General features: G+C 40.1%; 1 protein-coding gene across 19 annotated transcripts in view; it reads right to left on the bottom strand.

Annotated features, from left to right (window-relative positions):
* OXR1 (oxidation resistance 1) overlaps positions 1–20306 on the bottom strand; it is a 232497-nt gene that overhangs the window by 10659 nt on the left and 201532 nt on the right. For 7 of the 19 annotated variants that reach the window (XM_088675819.1, XM_035125763.3, XM_088675817.1 and 4 more), the window contains 4 exons: positions 19510–20225; positions 17373–17538; positions 16483–16639; positions 2697–2777 (listed from right to left, as the gene is read on the bottom strand). In XM_088675819.1, the coding sequence (XP_088531945.1) occupies positions 2697–2777; positions 16483–16639; positions 17373–17538; positions 19510–20225 (1120 nt within the window). Of the gene's footprint in view, positions 1–2696; positions 2778–9547; positions 9712–16482; positions 16640–17372; positions 17539–19509; positions 20226–20306 lie in introns of those variants that run through there. The other 12 variants (XM_035125767.3, XM_088675826.1, XM_088675821.1 and 9 more) reach the window with 5 other exon arrangements.

The raw sequence follows: 20306 nt of genomic DNA, 5'->3' as shown, positions 1-20306 counted from the left end.
AAACAAAAAGGAATCCAAACATACACATTAGTTACAAGCTAGAGAAAGTTAATAGTATAGTTGCAAGATGTGGTGCATTTGTCTCAAAAATGTTAACCAGTGATGCTGCTGGCAAAATGTTTCACTACAATTAAGAGAAGAGAGAATTTGCAGTCCCTTGACTGTGTTTAAGGAGTACCCCTGTACTGGCTGTGCCACAATTTCTCTTTGGAGAAGGAAACAATAAGGTTTATCAAGCATCCTTTTAGCTCTCCTTCCTACTGTATAGTGGCAGGTGCTATTTATATATTTCCAGCTATTGTACAAAACCCAAGTTTATCTACTGATCGTATTCTGAAAAATGAATACAAATTATCTGAAAAGTACAAGCAATTCAGCATCCAACCACGTTAGCAAATAATTCATATGCAAACAGGCTTTTTTGCTGAACTGCCCAAGTGACATTTTTACCCATAGGAATATAATAAAATGTTGGTTCCCCCATTTGTTCTTTCCTCATACTAAATTATATCCACAATTATAAGAGGCTATCTTTTGGAACATTGAATCTATTAAAGACATTATCCCAAAGCAGAAAAAGTATCCCTCACTCACATTATCAGGACTCTTAGCTCATTGCTAAAAGGTAAAGGTAAAGGGACCCCTGACCATTAGGTCCAGTCGTGACCGATTCTGGGGTTGCGCGCTCATCTCGCATTATTGGCCGAGGGAGCCGGCGTATAGCTTCCAGGTTATGTGGCCAGCATGACAAAGCCACTTCTGGCAAACCAGAGCAGCACACGGAAACGCCGTTTACCTTCCCACTGTAGCGGTTCCTATTTATCTACTTGCATTTTGACGTGCTTTCGAACTGCTAGGTTGGCAGGAGCTGGGACCAAGCAACGGGAGCTCACCCCGTCACAGGGATTCGAACCGCCGACCTTCTGATCGGCAAGCCCTAGGCTCAGTGGTTTAACCACAGCGCCACCTGGGTCCCTTAGCTCATTGCTAGATAGCATAAAATAGGTCAATAAGGCACCACTTGAAACATTAGCTTTTCTGGTAAGCAGAATTAGAAAAGCAATGAAAGCATTTTCTTCCACATTTAGCCAATTGTAAATATTACTCAGAAAGACAGAGATTGTAAAAAAAAAAACCCTTTCAGTTCAGTCCATATCTCAGTTAAGTTGAAACATATTTGGATTTATACTGATTTACTCATACTGAAGTGAATGGCATTATAGAAGCTTAAAATCCAAATGCTTAGCCAAGCTCTGGGTGAGAGCTTTTTATTATTCATTTGATAATATTCAATATGGTTTATTTCTTCAAGCTTTAGAAAATGCCCGTGCAGTTTTAAAGATATGCTTTCAGCAACAATGTACACAACTATCTTCATGTGTACATATGCCAAAGCGGAAAGAAGTGTATCTGCTGAGAATGCAAAAGTGATGGCAAGAAGCTTAGAAAGGGTTGGTGTTACCCAAGAAGATTAAAGCAGTGGAGTAAAGGGGAATAAAATTGTACATCCAGTCTGCTCTTTTGACTCAAGACAAGGGATACCATTTGGCCAAGGCAAAGTATGAGGAAAACTAGCCTCTTACACATGGGCACATAATAGGGCACTTCTTTTAAGCTTTCTGACTTGTGGCCAATGATATAGATGATCCTTCACAAACATTTAACTAATATTGCAGTTGGGAATTGGGGCTAAAGCAAGCTCTTTGCACTCTCTTTTGAAATGCTCTTAATTCAACACAAACTTCCATCCCAAGCTGTGAAGTAAGTCCCCAGCAGTCTAGAAAAGATGTGCAGCAATGAGAGCAAAACTTCAAAAAATAAATAGAAAATTCCCCTGAGTATAAAATAATTAGAGCTGAGCCAAAACAGTCTTTTTAGTTCTATTTTCACTTCTGTTATTGCCTCCATTTTATGGCATGGTTTCACCTACTATCCCCAAATTTCACCTTTTTTTTTGTCCAGGTCCTGAATTCTAAAAAGTAAAGGTGCTGATTTTTAAGACTCAATGGTACAGTGCAGCCAACCCCTCCAGCCACAGTGAACCTTGGGGAGCTATCCCAACCCAGAGCTAAAGTTTATGCGGAGTTCCTTTACTGCAAGCCTGCCAACCTTGTCTACAGCCACAGAGGATGGAGAAAAACATACCAAGAGTATAAAAAGGGATCCTGCATGAGGTTTGGCTTAGGGGAGCCGGGAACTGGTTGAATAGTCTTCAGTAACTGTACACATCTTCTGCTCAGAAGAGTAGAGAGATTCTCAAGTTGTGTTCCATGTACTTGCTCAGGGTCTATGTAGTTCCCATGAGCATTAAAAGCAGCCTTGCCTTGGGGAGCTTTTCTTTGGCTTTATCTGATCTGTAACTAGCATCCAGGATTTGGACAAAATGTGAAAAAAGCACTTTATTTTAATAGATTTTGCATGCAAAATTTGCAGGCATTACAATTTTGACATGAACATTGAAAGTTGCAAAAGTTTGGCTAAGCTCTAGAAGTGAACCACTTGCCACAAATGTCACAGCATTCAGCCATACCACTACATAGGGAGACAAATTCATGAGGAATGGATTTTTTGCTGGGTTCTTGCAGTGTTGTAACCAAGACAAACACAATGAATATGAGACTAATCTGATCAAGGACACTACAGAGAGAGAAGTTCTAGCCTCTGGACGAGGGCTGGTTAACTACTTAAGAGAGCACCTTGAGACGTCTGCAGAGTGTGCGCAGTTCTTCACTATTTAAAGCATCGATCCTGCGGTGATACTCAGCCACTGACACTACCTGAATATGGAGACAGGAAGACAATAATTCCACTCATAGTTAAAGAAAAATAAAGAGCAAGAAAATAAATGACAAGGTTATGGTGACATTGGGCAACATACAAAAAAATAAAAAAAAGGACAAGCAACATACCAAAAAAACCCATAAATGAAATAAAATGTAATCAGACGTTTATCATTGTAGTGATGTGATGCTCAGACACATTTCAAATTTAGAATGAACACATATAACAACAGACGTTCCCAACAAAATAGTACCAGAAATCTGATATATTTTCATCGAAGAAGTACATCTTATAGAATAATATGTAGGCATACACATCACTAAATAGTTTCCTTTCTTAAATGTTGCCTGTCATTTTTAGCTAGGCATCAATGCTAACTGATGAAAAACAAGTAGATTCTATAAAAGTTTAGATGTTAGGTGACCACAGTGCAGTGCCATCAATAGTTTTGCATTCTTCTTAGAACACTAGTATATCAGATTATTTATAAGTAATATAATTGCCTAATGTTAATTGTGAAAAATGTATGCAGAGATACAGTTTACAAAATAATTTGTGTCTGTAGAAGAGCAAGCCATTATGTAACTATAAAACAAAATACTGTATACAGTATTGGGGGGACGGGACTGAATGAACCAAAGTGATGGAATCTAGGCAGAACTCTCAGTAAGCTTAACTTTTTCTTGTTTGTTAAAATACAGCAGCTGTAGCTCTTAAAGCAACTAACTGCAAGGTCAGTCCCACTGCACAATAGTACTGGGGAGGCTGGTTGGCTCCATCCAACTTTAAGGATGTTTCTGGAATCTCACACCAGGGGTTGGATTATGGGAATTCATATGGATTATAGGAACAGTACATTAGCGACTTCTAATATATTAGAAACAGTCTTCTTTAAAAATGCTGTTTGTTTTCATGAAAGAAAGAAAATATAGAATCCAATTTCTATATTTTTTGTTTAACATAGAAGCCATTCATGCTAGTAATATTGCCCCCAAATTGGGCTGTATCCAACAAAGTCATTATGTTAACAAAAGAACTTCCAGTTGCACAATGGAACACTTCCCCTCCCTGCAGACCTCCTCCAAATTTGTTCTGAAGTTTTCCCCAGCCCCCTGGAGCAGATTAGTGGGCGGGGGGGGGGGGGAAGAGTCCAGTTGCACAGACACAAGTCCTAGCACTAAAGGAGCTACAGTGGAACATAATCCATGACAGAGGCACGTCCGCAACCCGCAGCGTTCGTAACCTGCAGCACTGCGTCTGCGCACACGCATGATGCAATTTGGTCTTCTGCGCATGCGGCAAAACCCGGAAGTAACCCTTTCCAGTACTTCTGGGTTTCCCGCAGTCCGTAACCTGAAAACGCGTAACCTGAAGCATCTGTAACCCGAGGTACCACTGTACTTTGTTGGATACAACAATCTCAGGACTAGGGGCTGAAAGACACTCGCCCTGTGCTTATCATGCCCTCGTGACTCTCACTAGGCCATGCCTTTTCCACACGCCTCACTGGCCCTGCTCCGTGCCCTCCCCCCAGAGAATTTTGCCTGACTGGAATGTATCTGTGAACTATGATAATACCTTGAGAGGGTGCATATTTGTAAGCCTCTGGCTTGGGTGTGGCTGGAATGCAGCCTATTGTATACAGCAGCGGTGTCCAATCAGTCGACAGGTAGATCACCTGGGTGATCCTGGTTGATCACAGGCAAGTAATGTTCCGGCCTCCCGCCGAAAAAAGCTCAACAACCCTGGCCAACCCCCCCTCCCCAAAATGCACGTTCCTCCTCCCTCCAATGACAATGGGTAGATCACTGCCAGTTATTTTATACTGGGAGTAGATCGCAGTCTCTTGGGAGTTGGATGTGCCTGGTATACAGGTAAGAGTCACATCTTTTGCTCTACCTACTTATGCTTCTGGGCCTTCCAACCACTGGCATGCAAGCACTAGCATGAACAACTGCCCTACAAGGAAAGGTTACAACATTTGGGGCTTTGGAGGTTTGTGTGGCACACACACAGCAGAAATATAAAATAATGCATCTTGTAGAGAAAGAAAGCGAGGAGGCATTTCTCTCTCACCTATAATGAAGCTAAATGGTGGGAGATGCAGGACAAAGTGAAATATTTTATCACAGAGTACATAGTTGAATGGTGAAATTTGCTACTAGAAGACGTGGCGACGGGCACCAATTTAGGAGCTTTAAAATAGAATTACAGAGATTCATTTGTTTACAAAAATTATATACCGCATAATATAAAAATCTCTAAGTATTTACGTAGATTAAGGAAAAATTTTTTTAAAAAAAACTAAATAAAAACAGAACAAAATTTGAAGATTTCACGGAGGATAAGGCTTTCAACAGCTGCTAGTCATCATGGGTATTTCCTACCTGCAAGGATCATAGGCAGCAATGTGTCTCTGAATGCCTGCATTTGGGTAACCACAGAAAAGGTCTATTGCCTATTTCCTGCTTGCAAGCTTACCATAGGACTACGCGTTATAGGTTTTTATATATTCTTAAGTCATAAAACAGTGATACACTGTAATGGTTTTAGCAGGGAGCTACAGGTGAGACCACACGGCATTCTGTCAGTTTCTCTACAAACATCCTAGGCAGTGATTAAACCCTCTCGCAAACCCAAAACAGTACGGTGTCAGCAATATTCTGATGGCACACAGCTCTACGTATCCTTTATATCTGTAGATGTGGAAGTGGATATGCTGGACCACTGTAATGCCTCATTAATGGACTGCATGAGAACCAACAAACAAGCTCAATCCAGGTAAGACTGAGGACATTGTCTGTGGGAGGTTCCCTAGACTGAATGGATGGGAGGTTGCCTGCCCCTAGGCCTAGATGGAGCTCCACCCCTTTCTGAGGGAGCTGGTACACAGCTTGGGGTTACTGAAGGATTCTTTGCTGTCATTTGAGGTTCAGGTGGCCTCAGTGGTGCAGTGCCCTCCATCAGCTTGGGCTGGTGGCCCAGCTGCACCCCAATCTGGACAGGGATAGGCTCACTTCTGTTCTCTATGCTATGGTAACCTCTAGGTTAGATTACTGCAATGTGTTATATGTAAGATGCTTCTGAAGATGGTTCGGAAACTTCAGCCGGGGCAGAATTTGGCGACCAGGTTGCTTATCTGTGCAATGCTCTCCCCAAGGAGGCTTGCCTGGAGCCTTCATTACATATCTTTAGGTGTCAGGGAAAAGTTTCTCTATAACGTTCTATGCCCTTTTAAATGTGTTTGTGGGAGGGGGAGATATTCTTCTGTTTTTGTTTTATTATGTATTTTGTGCTCTTATTTTACATTTTTATGTTGTGAACTACCCTATGATCTTTGGATGAAGGGCGGTCTACAAATTTAATAAATGAAATGAAATAATAAATAAGGAACTTCAATTCTATTGGCTGTGGCCTGAATCAAGATAATGGCTGTCTGCATTTGTACCCCGCTACAACCCACCCATGCCAGGATGTTTTATAGCAGGCATAGGCAAACTCTGGCCCTCCAGACGTTTGGGACTACAATTCCCATCATCCCTAGCTAACAGGACCAGTGGTCAGTGATGATGGGAAATGTAGTCCCAAACATCTGGAGGGCCGGAGTTTGCCTATGCCTGCCTTATAGTATGGCTTTGCGAAAGGTTGCCTTTAAAAAACATACATTTTTAAAAAAACTTTCACACAACTGTCTGCCTGAACTTTTGAATTTCAATTTTCTCTCCATCCTCATCCCTCTTCCACAAACGTGTGTACATAGCTGCCAACTTAGGATAACACTCAATATATCTGATAAAGTGGACTCTAACCCTTCTATCAATGGTTGCCAACCTTAATGGACAGTAGGAACATGGGGAATTTTGAGAAGATGCTGCGGGATACAGTCACAAAATGGCTGAGCCATGGGCCATAGCATAATGCAAATTGCTGCCACAGAAAGCGCCATGATCCCAAATAAATACAGCATGCCCCCCCTTCAGTAACAAGACATGTATGTAAGCATCACTGTGCTAGCTCACAATGGTTAAGCTCTTTGCACTTCTCCTCTGCTAGGAATAGAAGGGAGGATGGGTGCTCAATCCTTCCATTCAATGAAATATGGAGATGCTTGAGGAAGTGCTTTCAATGTAGGAGAAACCAACAAGTCAGTGCAAACATGAACTGAGTAGTAAAGGCAACTAGTTTCCTGTGCACTGTGAGGTACTGGCACACATACACACAAGCCTGCAGGTGTAGATATGTGAAGGTCCAGAAAAAGAGGAAAAATTCCAAGGGAAGAATTTAGCCCCCTTGCTCTGGAGGAGGGAATGGGGGGGCACAGGAAAAAAATCTAGTTTTCCTCCCTCCAGATTTCTCCAGGGTACTTCACCTTCTTCACATATTTGCACAGGCAGCATGTTGTCAAACCCTCATCCAAGATGTCACACAGCTACCCTTTGGGGGACATGGTTACAATGGCAGGTGAAGTCTGGGTCCCCAAACTGAAATTAAGAGCATACCAAATTTCATTTTAATCCATGTTAGAAATGGTCACATGTAAGGGCAGAAGGGGTTGGGAAAGTTCATGCAATCATCTATGCAATCAGGGTGAACATTTTACAGATTTGTTCAAGTAGGCAAGGTAAAGGTATTATGACCCCTGGATGGTTGACCTCCAGTCAAACGCGACTATGGGGTGTGGCACTTGTTTCGCTTTTCAGGCAGAGTGAGCCAGCGTTTGTCCACAGACAGCTTTCCGGGTCATGTGGCCAGCATGACTAAACCACTTCTGGCGCAATGGAACACCATGACGGAAGCCAGAGCACACGGAAACGCCATTTACCTTCCCGCCACCTATTTATCTACTTGCACTGGTATGCTTTTGAACTGCTAGGTTGGCAGAAGCTGGAACAGAGGAATGAAGCTCAACCCGTTGCGCGGATTCGAACTGCCAATCTTCTGATCAGCAAGCCCAAGAGGCTCAGTAGTTTACACCACAGCACCACCCGTTTTCAATTACCAGGAGTTAAATGAGGATGTACTCAACCAGTGAAAACAATTAGAGTTAACAAAGAAGACAGAAAGAAGGAAACTTGATTCAAAATTGCTAATACGATACACATTTTAAAATCAACACCCCTAAAATGCTGTTTCAAATGAATTCAGAATTAAATAAAATAATTTTTGATTCAAGGAGGGTAACTTTCAGACGGCCTACACAAAGAACTCTTTTCTGGTGCTGCACTGCAATAATCATAAATGACCACACAAATACATTCAGGATTGAATGCAATAATTTAGTTTTTTTTACCACCATCACGTGCAAATCCAGAGAAACATCTCAGCTATGTAAAGGATTCCAGGCAGCATTCTTACACCCACCCTAGCACTTTCTCTTTATTGAGCTATCTCACATCTTTAGTGCTTTGAGGACGCAACTCACATTTCACAAACTCTGGGTTTCAGAGCATTGTGAGAGTGAGATGACAGGCCTCAACTTGAAGTAAGACTTAAAGGAGCTTTAACTTTAATTATGTGTCAAAATGTTTGGTAATGGAGACATCTTATCTCAGAAAGAGATGTGCAAGCAAGAAAAATCTCTCTAAGTATGATTTCTACACCTGCATGCAAAGTTTCTCCCCACTGATGAGTAACTATTTTCCATTCCTCATTTCCAATTACATTGCATGTATTATATTATGTCTATCTCTAAACAAAGAGAATAGAATGCAAATGATAGTGCCTGAAAATATGCCCAGACCGCAACCCTAAGTTAGATCATTATTATTTTCTTTCCTATATGAACAAAAGAGAAAGGATCCAAACTGATGCAATTACCAAGACACAGAAAAAATGTGGTGTGCCCCCCCCCCCGATTGCCTTAATTGGTCCTATTTTCCAATTTCAGATTCTTAAATCAGTATATCATGAAATACCAAAATGACAAAAAGAGAAAAAAAGAATTTGGCATGAAGTACAATTCCAGTTAGCAACTGCTTGCTGTGAGGAAACACTCCTCCCCCCTGAAAGATGAATTAGTTTATACAAGTCATAGTAAGTTCTGCAGAAAGGAGCCTTGCAACTACAAGCAGAAAATCCATGCTATTATAATGCACTTGGTTACAGAACTTCTCTCAAGAATTCCACATGCAGTTGCTTGCTTCCTGTTTCTGGCAGTTACACAAGGGAATCACTGAGCTACAGTGACAAGCCAGGCACATAGTGACTATCCTCCATTTTATTTAAAAACAACAACTTCAGTGGCACTAATTGCTTCCTAGGAGTCATTTTCAAAATACTAACATATAAAATAAAGATAAAATAAAAATAAGCTAACTTCTGCACACTGGATTTCAGATTAAATATAAGATCTTGGGATACAATTATTCAAACTTCATATTTAACATTTGGAAAAACGCGTGTATTTTTAGATTAATACTATGGTTGGTAAATAATCTTTAGCTAAAATACACAAGAACAATCAAGTTGCTATAAGAAACTTCCTAAAAGGCATTTTCCCTCAACACCTACCGGTACACAAATTGCTACATTGTATGTTTAAACCAAATCACTTTTAAGCATTATGCTCAGGTTGCAAAGTTCAACTATTAAGTAAACATTGTACTGTTCAGAATTACAGTATCTTTGTAATGCAACAATTATCTAAAATTTAAAATTCTGCAGGCAATCTTACAATTAATAAAGCAGGAACTACTGCTAGTTTGCCATGGTATCATCATCAAAATGACGGCCAAAACATCAATAAAATATTTCTCAAAGGAATTACCAGGGTATATTTATTTTTCATTGAATGGTGCTTTCTTCCTTTCTTGCCATACCAGAAACGAATCATTTCCCTTGGAAAAATAAATTAAAGCAATTTTAGCTTTACAGGAGGATTTCCACACAACATTCTCTCTACCTGCTTTCAATTCCAGGCACAGAAGAGTCTTGCTAGAAGACAGAATAACGTGCTAGTCACAGACAACTGACTGACAGGACAGAAAGCTAATGGGTGAATAGTATGCATCCACTGGGGTGTGTCTTGCCTGGTGAATGAACAACAGGAATGTTTCTATATTCAAGGGAGGTTGTAGTGCACTAAAGTGCTCAAAAGGCTGAATAGTTTAAAGTGACAGAACAGTATTTTAGAATCTAGTAAGAATTATGTCAAAACAGAACTGCATCTATTCAAGAACAGTGTTAATCCACAAAACTGCCATTTGTTTCAGTTAACTAATTTTAATAAGCTACACTTTTCTGGAAGAAATCTGATCGATAAATCTTTGCAGAAAAATATGCTTTTAAGTAACACACATTGCTGAAAGTATGCTAGCCAACCATCTCAGCTGTTCTGTCTGATACAATTGTGTAGTTGAGAAGTATCAAAAGGGAAAGAGGGAGTTCTAGGGAAGTAGGGAGACAACTGGGCAGTGTGTCATGGGATAACCTGAACCCCAGGTTTCTCAGATGTAAATGGAAGTAATAGTGCCATCAATATTAATAACATTTTGAAATATTTTGAGGGGGGGATCCTTGAGCACCTGAGACTAGAAGTAAAGCATTACAGACACAAACATGTATATTATGCACACCCTGTAACTCAGTCTCACAGACACACACACAGTATACCCAAGAAAGCTGATTGTATATGCAGTATACAGTCTGTGTATGCAGTGGCATATAATAGTACAGTAGTACCTCGGGTTACTAACACGATCCGTTCCGGGTCGCAGTTCGTAACCCGAAAGGTCGCAAACCAAGCACCATTTCTGCGCATGCGCAAAGCGCGCACGCCGAAAACACTTCCGGGGTTGCGGAGTTCGCAACCCGAACTGTTCGCAACCCGAGCGGTTCGTAAACCGAGGTACGACTGTACTACAAACATGTTTCACAAAGTAGCAGTTTCACACAGTTCTCATTACTCTAGCTTAAACATCTAGGAAGAAAGTGATACAGTGGTACCTCGACTTACGAACGACTCGACAACGGAATTTTTCGACTTACGAATGGGGGTAGTGGCTGCACGCTTACGAATGTCTCGACATCCGGGGGGAAACCACAGTGGTTTTAGATAGGGATTTTTCGACTTACGAATTTTTCCGTTTTCAATGCATTCCTATGGGAAATCGCGTTTCCAATGGCGTTTTTCGACTTACGAAGGTGCCTTCGGAACGGATTAAATTCGTAAGTCAAGGCACCACTGTAATATGCCTGTATAAGCCTTGAAAAAGAATTACACAGCATAGGAAGTGTACCTTCCCACATCCCGATAATGTTTATAAAGATGTTTAGTTGAAGGGGCACAAGCAAGATTTGTACCAATAAAAAATGTATTACATGAGCAGCACAGATTTGATACAAAACCATATTTAAACAATGTATCGAGTTCTTTGTTCATGGAAATGAATCACATTTTGGCCTTACAACAACAGTTAGGCCAAAAAATAAGAATTGTTTGATGCTACCCAGTAAGTTTCATCTGTACCTGAGGTTTCCCCAGATTGCTGGACAGGGTGAGAAATATAGACAGCTGAACAAAGGATTTAAGTCACCACAAAACTCAAACCTTTGCACTGCAGCCAATTCCCTAGGTAAATTTCTTTATTTCATTTGAAATAATTTTAAACTGTGCAATGACAAACCTTCTCACATAAATTAGCTTTGGTTGCTACGTGGAAAATATGTATATTCTCCTCCTTTCTCTCTCTTCTACGTGGAGAGGAGACGTGCTATGCTCTGGTCTACCTCACTCCCCTTACATTTCACAATCGTTCCTCAGAGGCAGAGTTATAGACTTTTCACAGCTGGTCTGAGGTCCTGCAATATACAGGCTTTTCCTCTACACACCCATCTTGACAGGTATTTTGCTGGCTTTGTAGATGAAGATTAGATAGAAAAACCTGATCACCTTGCTGTCAGGCAATCCTGACTGGAAAGCATCACCTGTACAATGAATTCAAAATTGGAAGGATGACAGGAAGAGCTAAAAGATGCATGCGGTACAAACAGGCTATTATTGAATAGTAACGGCATCACTGTGTGTGTGTGTGTGTGTGTGTGTGTGTGTGTTTCCCATAACCAGGTCTAGCAAGACATAGCTGACTTCCCTTGTGAAGCATAAAGTTATTGGCAGTTTCTGTCTCTCCAGTTCTGTGTTATGCCACACTGCCTATGGGAGCCATTCTGCATTATGCCACATCTCCTCCACAGCAGTCAGTATGGCACTCCCAGTACACTTGGAAAATTGAAATGTGCCTACTAGTCCAAAAGGTTTGGCAACCCTGAGCTAGGGAGTTAAGAATTCACTCTCACAAGATGCAGTGGTGGCCCACAACTTATTTACCATATCTATATCTATTGGCCTTCTTCCTAAAGCAGCCCTGAGCAGCAGTTTGGATGGCTTTAAAAGAAGATTAGACAAAGTCATGAAGTCTGGCTATATTCTATCTCCACTGTCAGAAAAAAGTGCTTTTGAATACCAGTTGATGAGAACACTATTTGTGGTTCTGGGCTTTCCATGGGTATCTGGTGTGAGAACAGGTTGCTGGACTAGACGGACTTTGATCTGAATCAGCAGGGCTCTTATGTAAAGGTAACTTCTATCATCAGGTTAAAGGCAAGAGCCACATACTAGTGTTCCACTAGTGTTAGGAGTCTATATTTACAAAACCTAAGTTGTTTTTTAAAAAACATCATGTTGCCTATTTCAACATGGCTAATCTCAAATCGAGCCTCTGGGGGAAGTTATTTTGTTCTAGTTTGTTACAAAAGCTATTTCAGGATTACAGATGCCAAGTTATTTCAGCTGTGTGCAATGCACCTTGAAATGATTCATGTATTTTGCTATTCCCTTGATACAGGATAGGTAGCAAAGTTGTTAGGAACACAAAGAAAGTGAGAGGAAGAAACTAAGAACTTAGTATTTACAGTAGTTTCAAATTCTTCAAATGACCAGCTGGGGTGAAAAAAGTTCAAGAGGAGAAGCCAAAAGATGGTGGTCTCTCAACTGCACCAGGAGAGTGGCTCTGCATCCCTTCTCTTCTGTCCTCTATCACAACCTGATATAATAGGTACTGCAAAGTGGCTGTTGAAGGAGGTTGATATAATGGCTGCTGTCAGGTGACAGTTTTGCCAGGTGCTTTATAGGAATATTTAAATCAGCACAGTATGTAAAAATATTTGATTTGTTTCTCGCAAACACAATCATATGTAGCAGTACGCCTAGGGAAAGCAAGAATATGCAAAGTTGACTGTTATGACAACATGTCATCTTACAAGGCTTATACTCTTTTTAAATGTCAATTTTGCCCTCAAAATTGATATATGGCAATGAATGGTTTACAACTTACACATGCACATTTTTTAAAAAATCCTGCCTCTTGTCAAAAGTTATTTTGACCTTGATATCTTTAACTTAGACATAAAAGGCAGGGAGACTTGCAAAGCATTTTTATTCTCATAGCCATGAAGATGAATGTAAAGAGAACAAACTAAAAATAATATTTAGAGACTGCAGAATCGTATTTCAAGGCTTATTAAAGAAAGGTGGGGGAAAGTTCCACAGTTTATTAGTAACAGGAATTAGTCCAAATACTGGAAAGCATCCAAATCCTAATCTTTTCAATAAGCATTACATCTGCTATTTGTATCAATACAGGATGTGGTTTCTTCGAAACAGCTTCCAATAGAACTGGACACAGGTCAAGATGATTTTATTCTACTGCAGCTTAGAAATACCTTTTGCAGGTTATTTATTCATTTATTTTTAGGTCAGCGTGCAGGTGTTACTGGAACTGGAGGGCCTGCACTAGCAACTCTAATGCAGGTGACCCTCTCTCAAGGGTTGTACAGTGGTAACTCGGGTTTTTGAACTTAATTTGTTTCGGAGGTCCATTCTTAACCCAAAACCATTCTCAACCTGAGGCGTGCTTTCACTAATGGGGCCTCCCGCTGCCGCGTGATTTCTGTGCTCATCCTGGGGTAAATTCTCAACCCGAGGTACTACTTCCGGGTTAGCAGAGTTTGTAACCCAAAGCGTTTATAATCTGAGGTACCACTGTATTGAGAGAACTTGTATTGTGCTGGCAGTCCATAAGGTAATGGCCCCTCCCATGTAGAAAAATATATCGCATCTGATGTTAAACAGAAAACAATCTGAACAGGTATTTGCATGGGAAAGGCAGTTCCAACAAGCTTGCAGTCATTCACCTTTTTGCTATTTACCTTTACCCACCAGCATCATGTATTACTCTTAGTAATTTTGTGGTGAAGTAGGCAATGCATGCACATTTGTTAATTGTCTTACACCAAGTTGATTTTTAAAAAAGTTTGCGTTATGTATATCACACACAAGCCTAACTGTTAAATTAACAAACCACACCCTTACCAACGGCAGTAAGCACTGCAGCTGAATTCCTATTTTTTTAAAAAGTCTTGACAGTACAAACCTATGCATGTGTTCAGCTCTGTGGACCTGTCTGGAATGGATTAATCCACTTTCCATTACTTTCAATGGGAAAGTTCGCTTCAGGTTAAGTACGCTTCAGTTTAAGTACAGACTTCCGGAACCAATTGTGTACTTAAACCGAGGTACCACTGTATATGGCAAAGTTGGGGACCAGAAAACAAATGCTCTGTACATCAAAATCATATAACCCAAATCGTATGTTGCTGACATCATAGCTGAAAGCAGACCCCCTTTTTCCTAGAATAATAAGTTTAATTTTTAAAAAAACAGACTGGGGGGGGGACCCACAAAACCTACAAACCCCATAAAAGATTAAAGAGTGTTAATGAGTACCAGAGGCATGTCTATCATCAACAATACTGTTCAATGGTTTTCTACACCAGATATGCAAAGGATAGATGTCCCGGAGGCAGGCTGCTTACCACGGGAGCCTGAGGCTGCGTGAGACGTGGTTGGCGGTGCTCCCCCCTCGTGTCCACCACTCAATCCCCCCCTGAGGCCACTAATTTGGGCCCCGAAAGAGGGGAGAATGGCTTAAGGACGCCGCTGGGTAGCCTGTTTTCCAAGGTAACTCCCCTTGAATCTCGGGTTTGTTAAGCCCTACAGAACCCGGTAAACTCCCCCGTCTCAACCGAAGTGACCACGAAGCGGTCACTTCGCGCTCCTTTCCGTGTCCGCAGCTCACCGGAAGTCTGCATGTTTTTCTCTCAACAATCCACAGCTGTACACCAGCAACATCCGAGTAGGTAACTTACAGACTGTCCACACACACACTAGGGAATTAATTTTGCTGTTTCACTACACAGACTAAATCAGACAGGCCTACTCTTCCAGTAGCAATAACCTACTGCTCGCAAGAAAGCCATGAAATGGTTGACTTCAGGAATCTTTGTCCTGAAAGCTCCTGTAAGAACAGCAGAGTATACTAGAAATGGATGTAACAATGGTCCCTTGGGTTCTAAGAGAGCAACTCAGTTTTCATTATTTCAATGTTCAAACCATAACTTTCTCTGCTTTTTAAGCTCCTTCCCTTTAAAATGAACCTCGAAAGACTGCTAATAAGAGATTCTGATCTCTTAGAAAAGAAGGATGTATAGACTAAAAGCATTAACCTTTGCAAACTGACTTTTGCTAGGATATTCATGAAACCCTCTCAGTAATCACTGAATTCCCATAACAAAAAAGTATATAACTATATACCTATTAAATGGAAATTTTATCTAAAGTCAATTTTAGATTCATAAAATGACAATATCAAAATACTGAAAAGCGAATGTACATTAAATAAACAATTAATAAAGCAAAATTCGTTGTTTTCTGTTCCAGAGGTGCTTGATTTTATACGTAATCTGTTTCTGCACAGATGTCACATTAAAATTGACTCATATTTTCCTGTCTGGATTTCGTAACTAATAAAAAAAATACAGCAGATTCTGATGCAAATCCAGGAGTAGTACACTGTAACGTTTAGAATCAAGACCAGCAACTGTAACATCTACAACATCTACAAAAGATGAACCAAGCAAATCTTCATGAGCACAACAAGCATACACTGAGTTACATAATATTATGGAGTACATAAGTGCGTGTGTTTAGGACACCAGCACACAACTAAAATAACATGTTAAGCTTATGTACATAAATACATACATACATTATACTAGAAACTAAGCCTGGGCAACATGAACATTTGGTTTATTACACGTACAAATTAACATGCACGCCTATTTTTCCTTTTGCAAAACAGTAAGAAACTGCACATATCTTTTGCAAGGTAGCAACTGCTTGAGCCAAAAGCTCATCAGTTTCTTTAGCAATGAACAAATGTAATGGTAATCCGACAGAACTTTTCAAACTGGGAAAAGAAGCAGGGTGAGGAGTGGGAAGTGATTGAGATAAGTAAAATAGTGTGGGGTGGGCTCGATTCCTTCTCAACAAGCTTGCAATTCATGGAGAAGAAAAGCTGCTGGGAATGGAAGTCTGATAAGGAAAAGGTTTTATGCTTTCTCTTCTCCGATTGCAAATTACCTCTCTCTGAAATGGCTTTTCCAATTTAAACAGTGCCAGACTACATGTTATATACACACCTGCATGTAACAATAGTTTGGCTCAAAATGCATCCTAAAAATAGAGATTGCATTAAAAACATCTAATTTATATTTTCCTCATGGACATTCTTCATATAGAAAGTTGAAATGTTTCAAACAAAAGCTATGTCTTCCAGTCATTAAGAAATCTTTAAAATCACTTACCTCCCACTCCTTAGCAGCTGCTTCATTAACTGAATCTTCACTGGTTTCAGACTCAAATTTTTTTACAACCATAAACCCAGGCTCTCTACTTATCTCCTCTGTATCTGTATACATTTCTGGACTCCACTGAACAAAAAAGGCATACAGATGCTCAGTCCTTTGAGAGAGCAAAAGAGAAAAGTGGTTACTGAACTTTCAAACTTACAAAGACCTATACATGTTTCAAATTTCTTCTAAATACCTTTCCACTGTTGCTTATTCATTATTCTCTTTGAAAAGAAAGAACTTGAGTGAATGTTCATTAGAATTTTTAATAATGTATTCCAATGAAAATTTAGAATACAATCACTCAGAAGCATAAAAAGGGACTACTATTTTTCCCTCTGAAAAACTATTGTATTGTACTTCATTCTTTCCTCACTCATCCCTAAATAAAACTAGTAGTATTAAGAACTATCTTTCAATTGTTTACAGGCATATTGACTAGTAGCCACTGAAAGCCTTATCCATGAATTTGTCTAAACAAATTTTAAGCCATCACCACAACTTGCGACAGTGAAGTCCATAAATTAAGAATGTGTGTCTTTCTCAGGCATCAACAATATTGGGGTAGCCCAGGAAAGCCCTGCCTCACATAATCGGTCACAAGATGTGGCGCACACACACCATTTTAATGGCAATGCCTATTTATTAAATAAAATAAATATTTTATTGGAGGGGGGTCAAATGGACCTTGGCTCCTAGGAGTTGGCTCCTATGAACTGAAGACTTTCAGAGTCTGGTAGAAAAATAGTTTGGTATACTGAAAGAAAGCAGCAATTGTTAAGCTGAAAAGTGAAAAGGCACTCCTTTATGATGGCTATACTTACAGAAAAGCCTTCCCATCTTACCTTTCTTGTGGCACAGCAAACCAGTATTCATGTTTCTTATCTCTCTGTGCATACTGTTGCATGGATGCACTTGCCTGTGATACAAATGTTTTTCTCATTGGCTTGCCAACTCTGAGACATAAGAACTTGTGTAATCGATGTCTTCTCTTCTCCTTCGTTAGAGAACCTTTCATTAAAGACGATATAAAATGTCAGATCTTTCTTGGCAAGTTTGATCAGGTAGTTTACTAATGCAGCAAATGCAACATGGGAGGCAGCAGTTATGAGTTACTGGTCTGTGCAGCCACAGTAGGTGCTGTGATTCTCCAGTGGTTTGACTTCACCCCTCTCCCCCTAAATGTCCCCTTCCAGTTCCTGTGGTTATTGCATTCAGTCGAAAAATATGCATACCCTTTCCAGTTGCTCTCTTTGCTCATAGCTTGAAATCACCCAATAAAGAGTCATTTTCTCCTCATTGGTGCAACTAAAATCCTGCTTAATCTCTTGTTGTGTCTTGAGTTTCTCAGTGTTCTTTTCTTACAAACACTTTGTACTGTATCCTGAAATCTGCTGTCTGTCTTTTTAAATACTTCCCCTCTCCCTTTTCACAGGATTCCTCATTTCCTCTATTGAAACTCCTTTAAACGTTTTCCTTCTCCTTCTGAACTGTCCTCATTACTTTATCTCTGTGCACTCTTTCATTCTTCCAAAACTAATATTTGAAAGCTGACTTTGGTGTATGAACCAAATATAGCTTGGAATCTGTACCTGAAAGAGCATCTTTCTCACTACTAGATCAGCCCTTAAGGGCTGCAGGAGATGGCCTGATTGTACCGGTAATTCCATCAAAAGCCATACACAGGGCAACATCTTCTCTCTTATGGCATTCCTTTCCATTGGATATACAGTTGTCCAACAGCTTTGCATGGAAATACATATGTTGGCTAAGCCAATGAATTACCCTTTTGCTGCTGCTTTCATTATTGTTGTGGGTATAGATTTTACACTATGGAAGTTTACCATCATAAATAGTTGAGACTTTTATTCTAGTATGGCCTTTTATTGTCTAGCATGGCCTTTTATTCTAGTATGGCTTTTTTATTTATGATTTTTAATATCTAGTATGGCTAGGCAAAAACAAGTAAGTGACTGTTGCATCTGCAACAAAAGGGTTATAAAGTATAAGTATATTCTATTAGCAGTGGGGGACTTGGTGGCCTCTACATGTTGTTGGACTCCAATTCTCATCACCCCCGGTCAGCAAGACCATTGGTCAGGGATCATTAGAATATAAGAAGAGCCTGCTGGATCAGGCCAGTGGCCCATCTAGTCCAGCATCCTGTTCTCACAATGGCCAACCAGATGTCTGTGGGAAACTCGCAAGTAGGACTGGAGCACAAGAGCACTCCCCCCCCCCCCGCACTGGTTTCCAGCAACTGGTATTCAGAAGCTGCTTTCAACTGCGGAGGCAGAGCATAGTCATCATGGCTTGTAGCCTTCAATTGCCTTCTATACCCTGGAGAGTTTAGTTCAACAGATCATGAGAGTTTTGTCCAACAGTTGGAGAGAACCCAGTACAGTGCACCAGCCCCATTTTAGATAAAGCTATTTGTTGTTCTCAGAAGATTAATGTATTAAAACCATTTCTATTCCGTCATTCCATTAAAGGATCCCCAAGTGTTTCATGCAAATAATGTTACACGAGAGAAAAATGCTAAATGATTCCTTAACCGGCATACCTGTTGCTCATAATCTACAAACTGCGTTCTGAATGCAAACGTGGTAAATACTTCCAAGACACATTTTATCGCTAACAATGGGAGCTATTCAATGATGTGTGATAAAGTTACCTCAAATAACAAGATGCTAAAAAAAACTATTTTGTGTTCATTTAATTTTTTTTAAATAATAAAGACAAACTTATGATGCAAATTTATATTTAATCATCTTTAATGTAGGCATAAGTAATTCTTCTAGCTATGGTAACTACTTCTCTTCATCTGTCAGTGGACTCAGCTAGTATAGGAATGGGCTATATTTTCCAGACACACCACTGCTAATAGATGATAGATAGATAGATAGATAGATAGATAGATAGATAGATAGATAGATAGATGATAGATAGATAGATAGATTACTCTAATATTTACTTGCTTACCTTCTATTGTTCCATCAGCTATTGCTACTTTGTGCTTCATTTCCTTATGTGCATCCTGGTGCATATCCCTTTGTTGTTTAGTTTGTTGCATAGTATGGCTCTTCCAAAGTTTCCGTAGCATATCAATATCTGTCTCAGAATCTTGAGTTGGCTCTTTCACAAGTTTCCCCTTATTTGTAGCATCCCTTTTAGAATCGTTTTCTTCAGAATGCAAACACTCCTCACCTTCTGGTACATTTTCCTGATCTGTGCCATGTGGTGTCTCTTGAACATCAGCACCATTTCCCTCTACAGTGTCTTGTACTTCTTTTAGTGTTGTGTCTGCTGATTCTGAACCCACAGTATCGCTAACAGACTTGCTGCCGTCATTCAAAGGATGTTCTAGACTGGAGTTTACATTACCAAGTACACTGGCAGAGTCTGAAATAGCTGTTACATGTTCTGCGGCAGTCTGATTTACTGTTTGGACAGATTCTGACGAGGCTCCAGAAGATTTGTCTTGCCGAAGTTCATCCGAAGAAACAAGCTCCTCCCTTATTGGAGAGAGTTCCGATTCAGTGAACACATCTTCCGAAAGAGACTCCTCTGTGCTCCTCGGAGCAGTGCTGGCACTATCATTCCCTGTATCTCGCATCCTCGAGTCCATTTCATCAGTATTGCTTCTTGCGATTTTCCTGAAATGGTAGAGATCTTTTACAGACAATTGATCCACATCACTAAAAGGGAAAAAAGGAGGGGGAGCTTTATGTTATAACCTAATAAGTAGACAACACCTATGTTTTTACTAGCCACATTTT

Source organism: Zootoca vivipara, chromosome 8 (genome assembly GCF_965207765.1).
Source record: "Zootoca vivipara chromosome 8, rZooViv2.hap1.1, whole genome shotgun sequence".
Classification (NCBI taxonomy): Eukaryota; Metazoa; Chordata; class Lepidosauria; order Squamata; family Lacertidae; genus Zootoca; species Zootoca vivipara.
The sequence above is the reverse complement of the archived record's forward strand: the minus strand, read 5'-3'. Positions and strand labels throughout refer to the sequence as shown.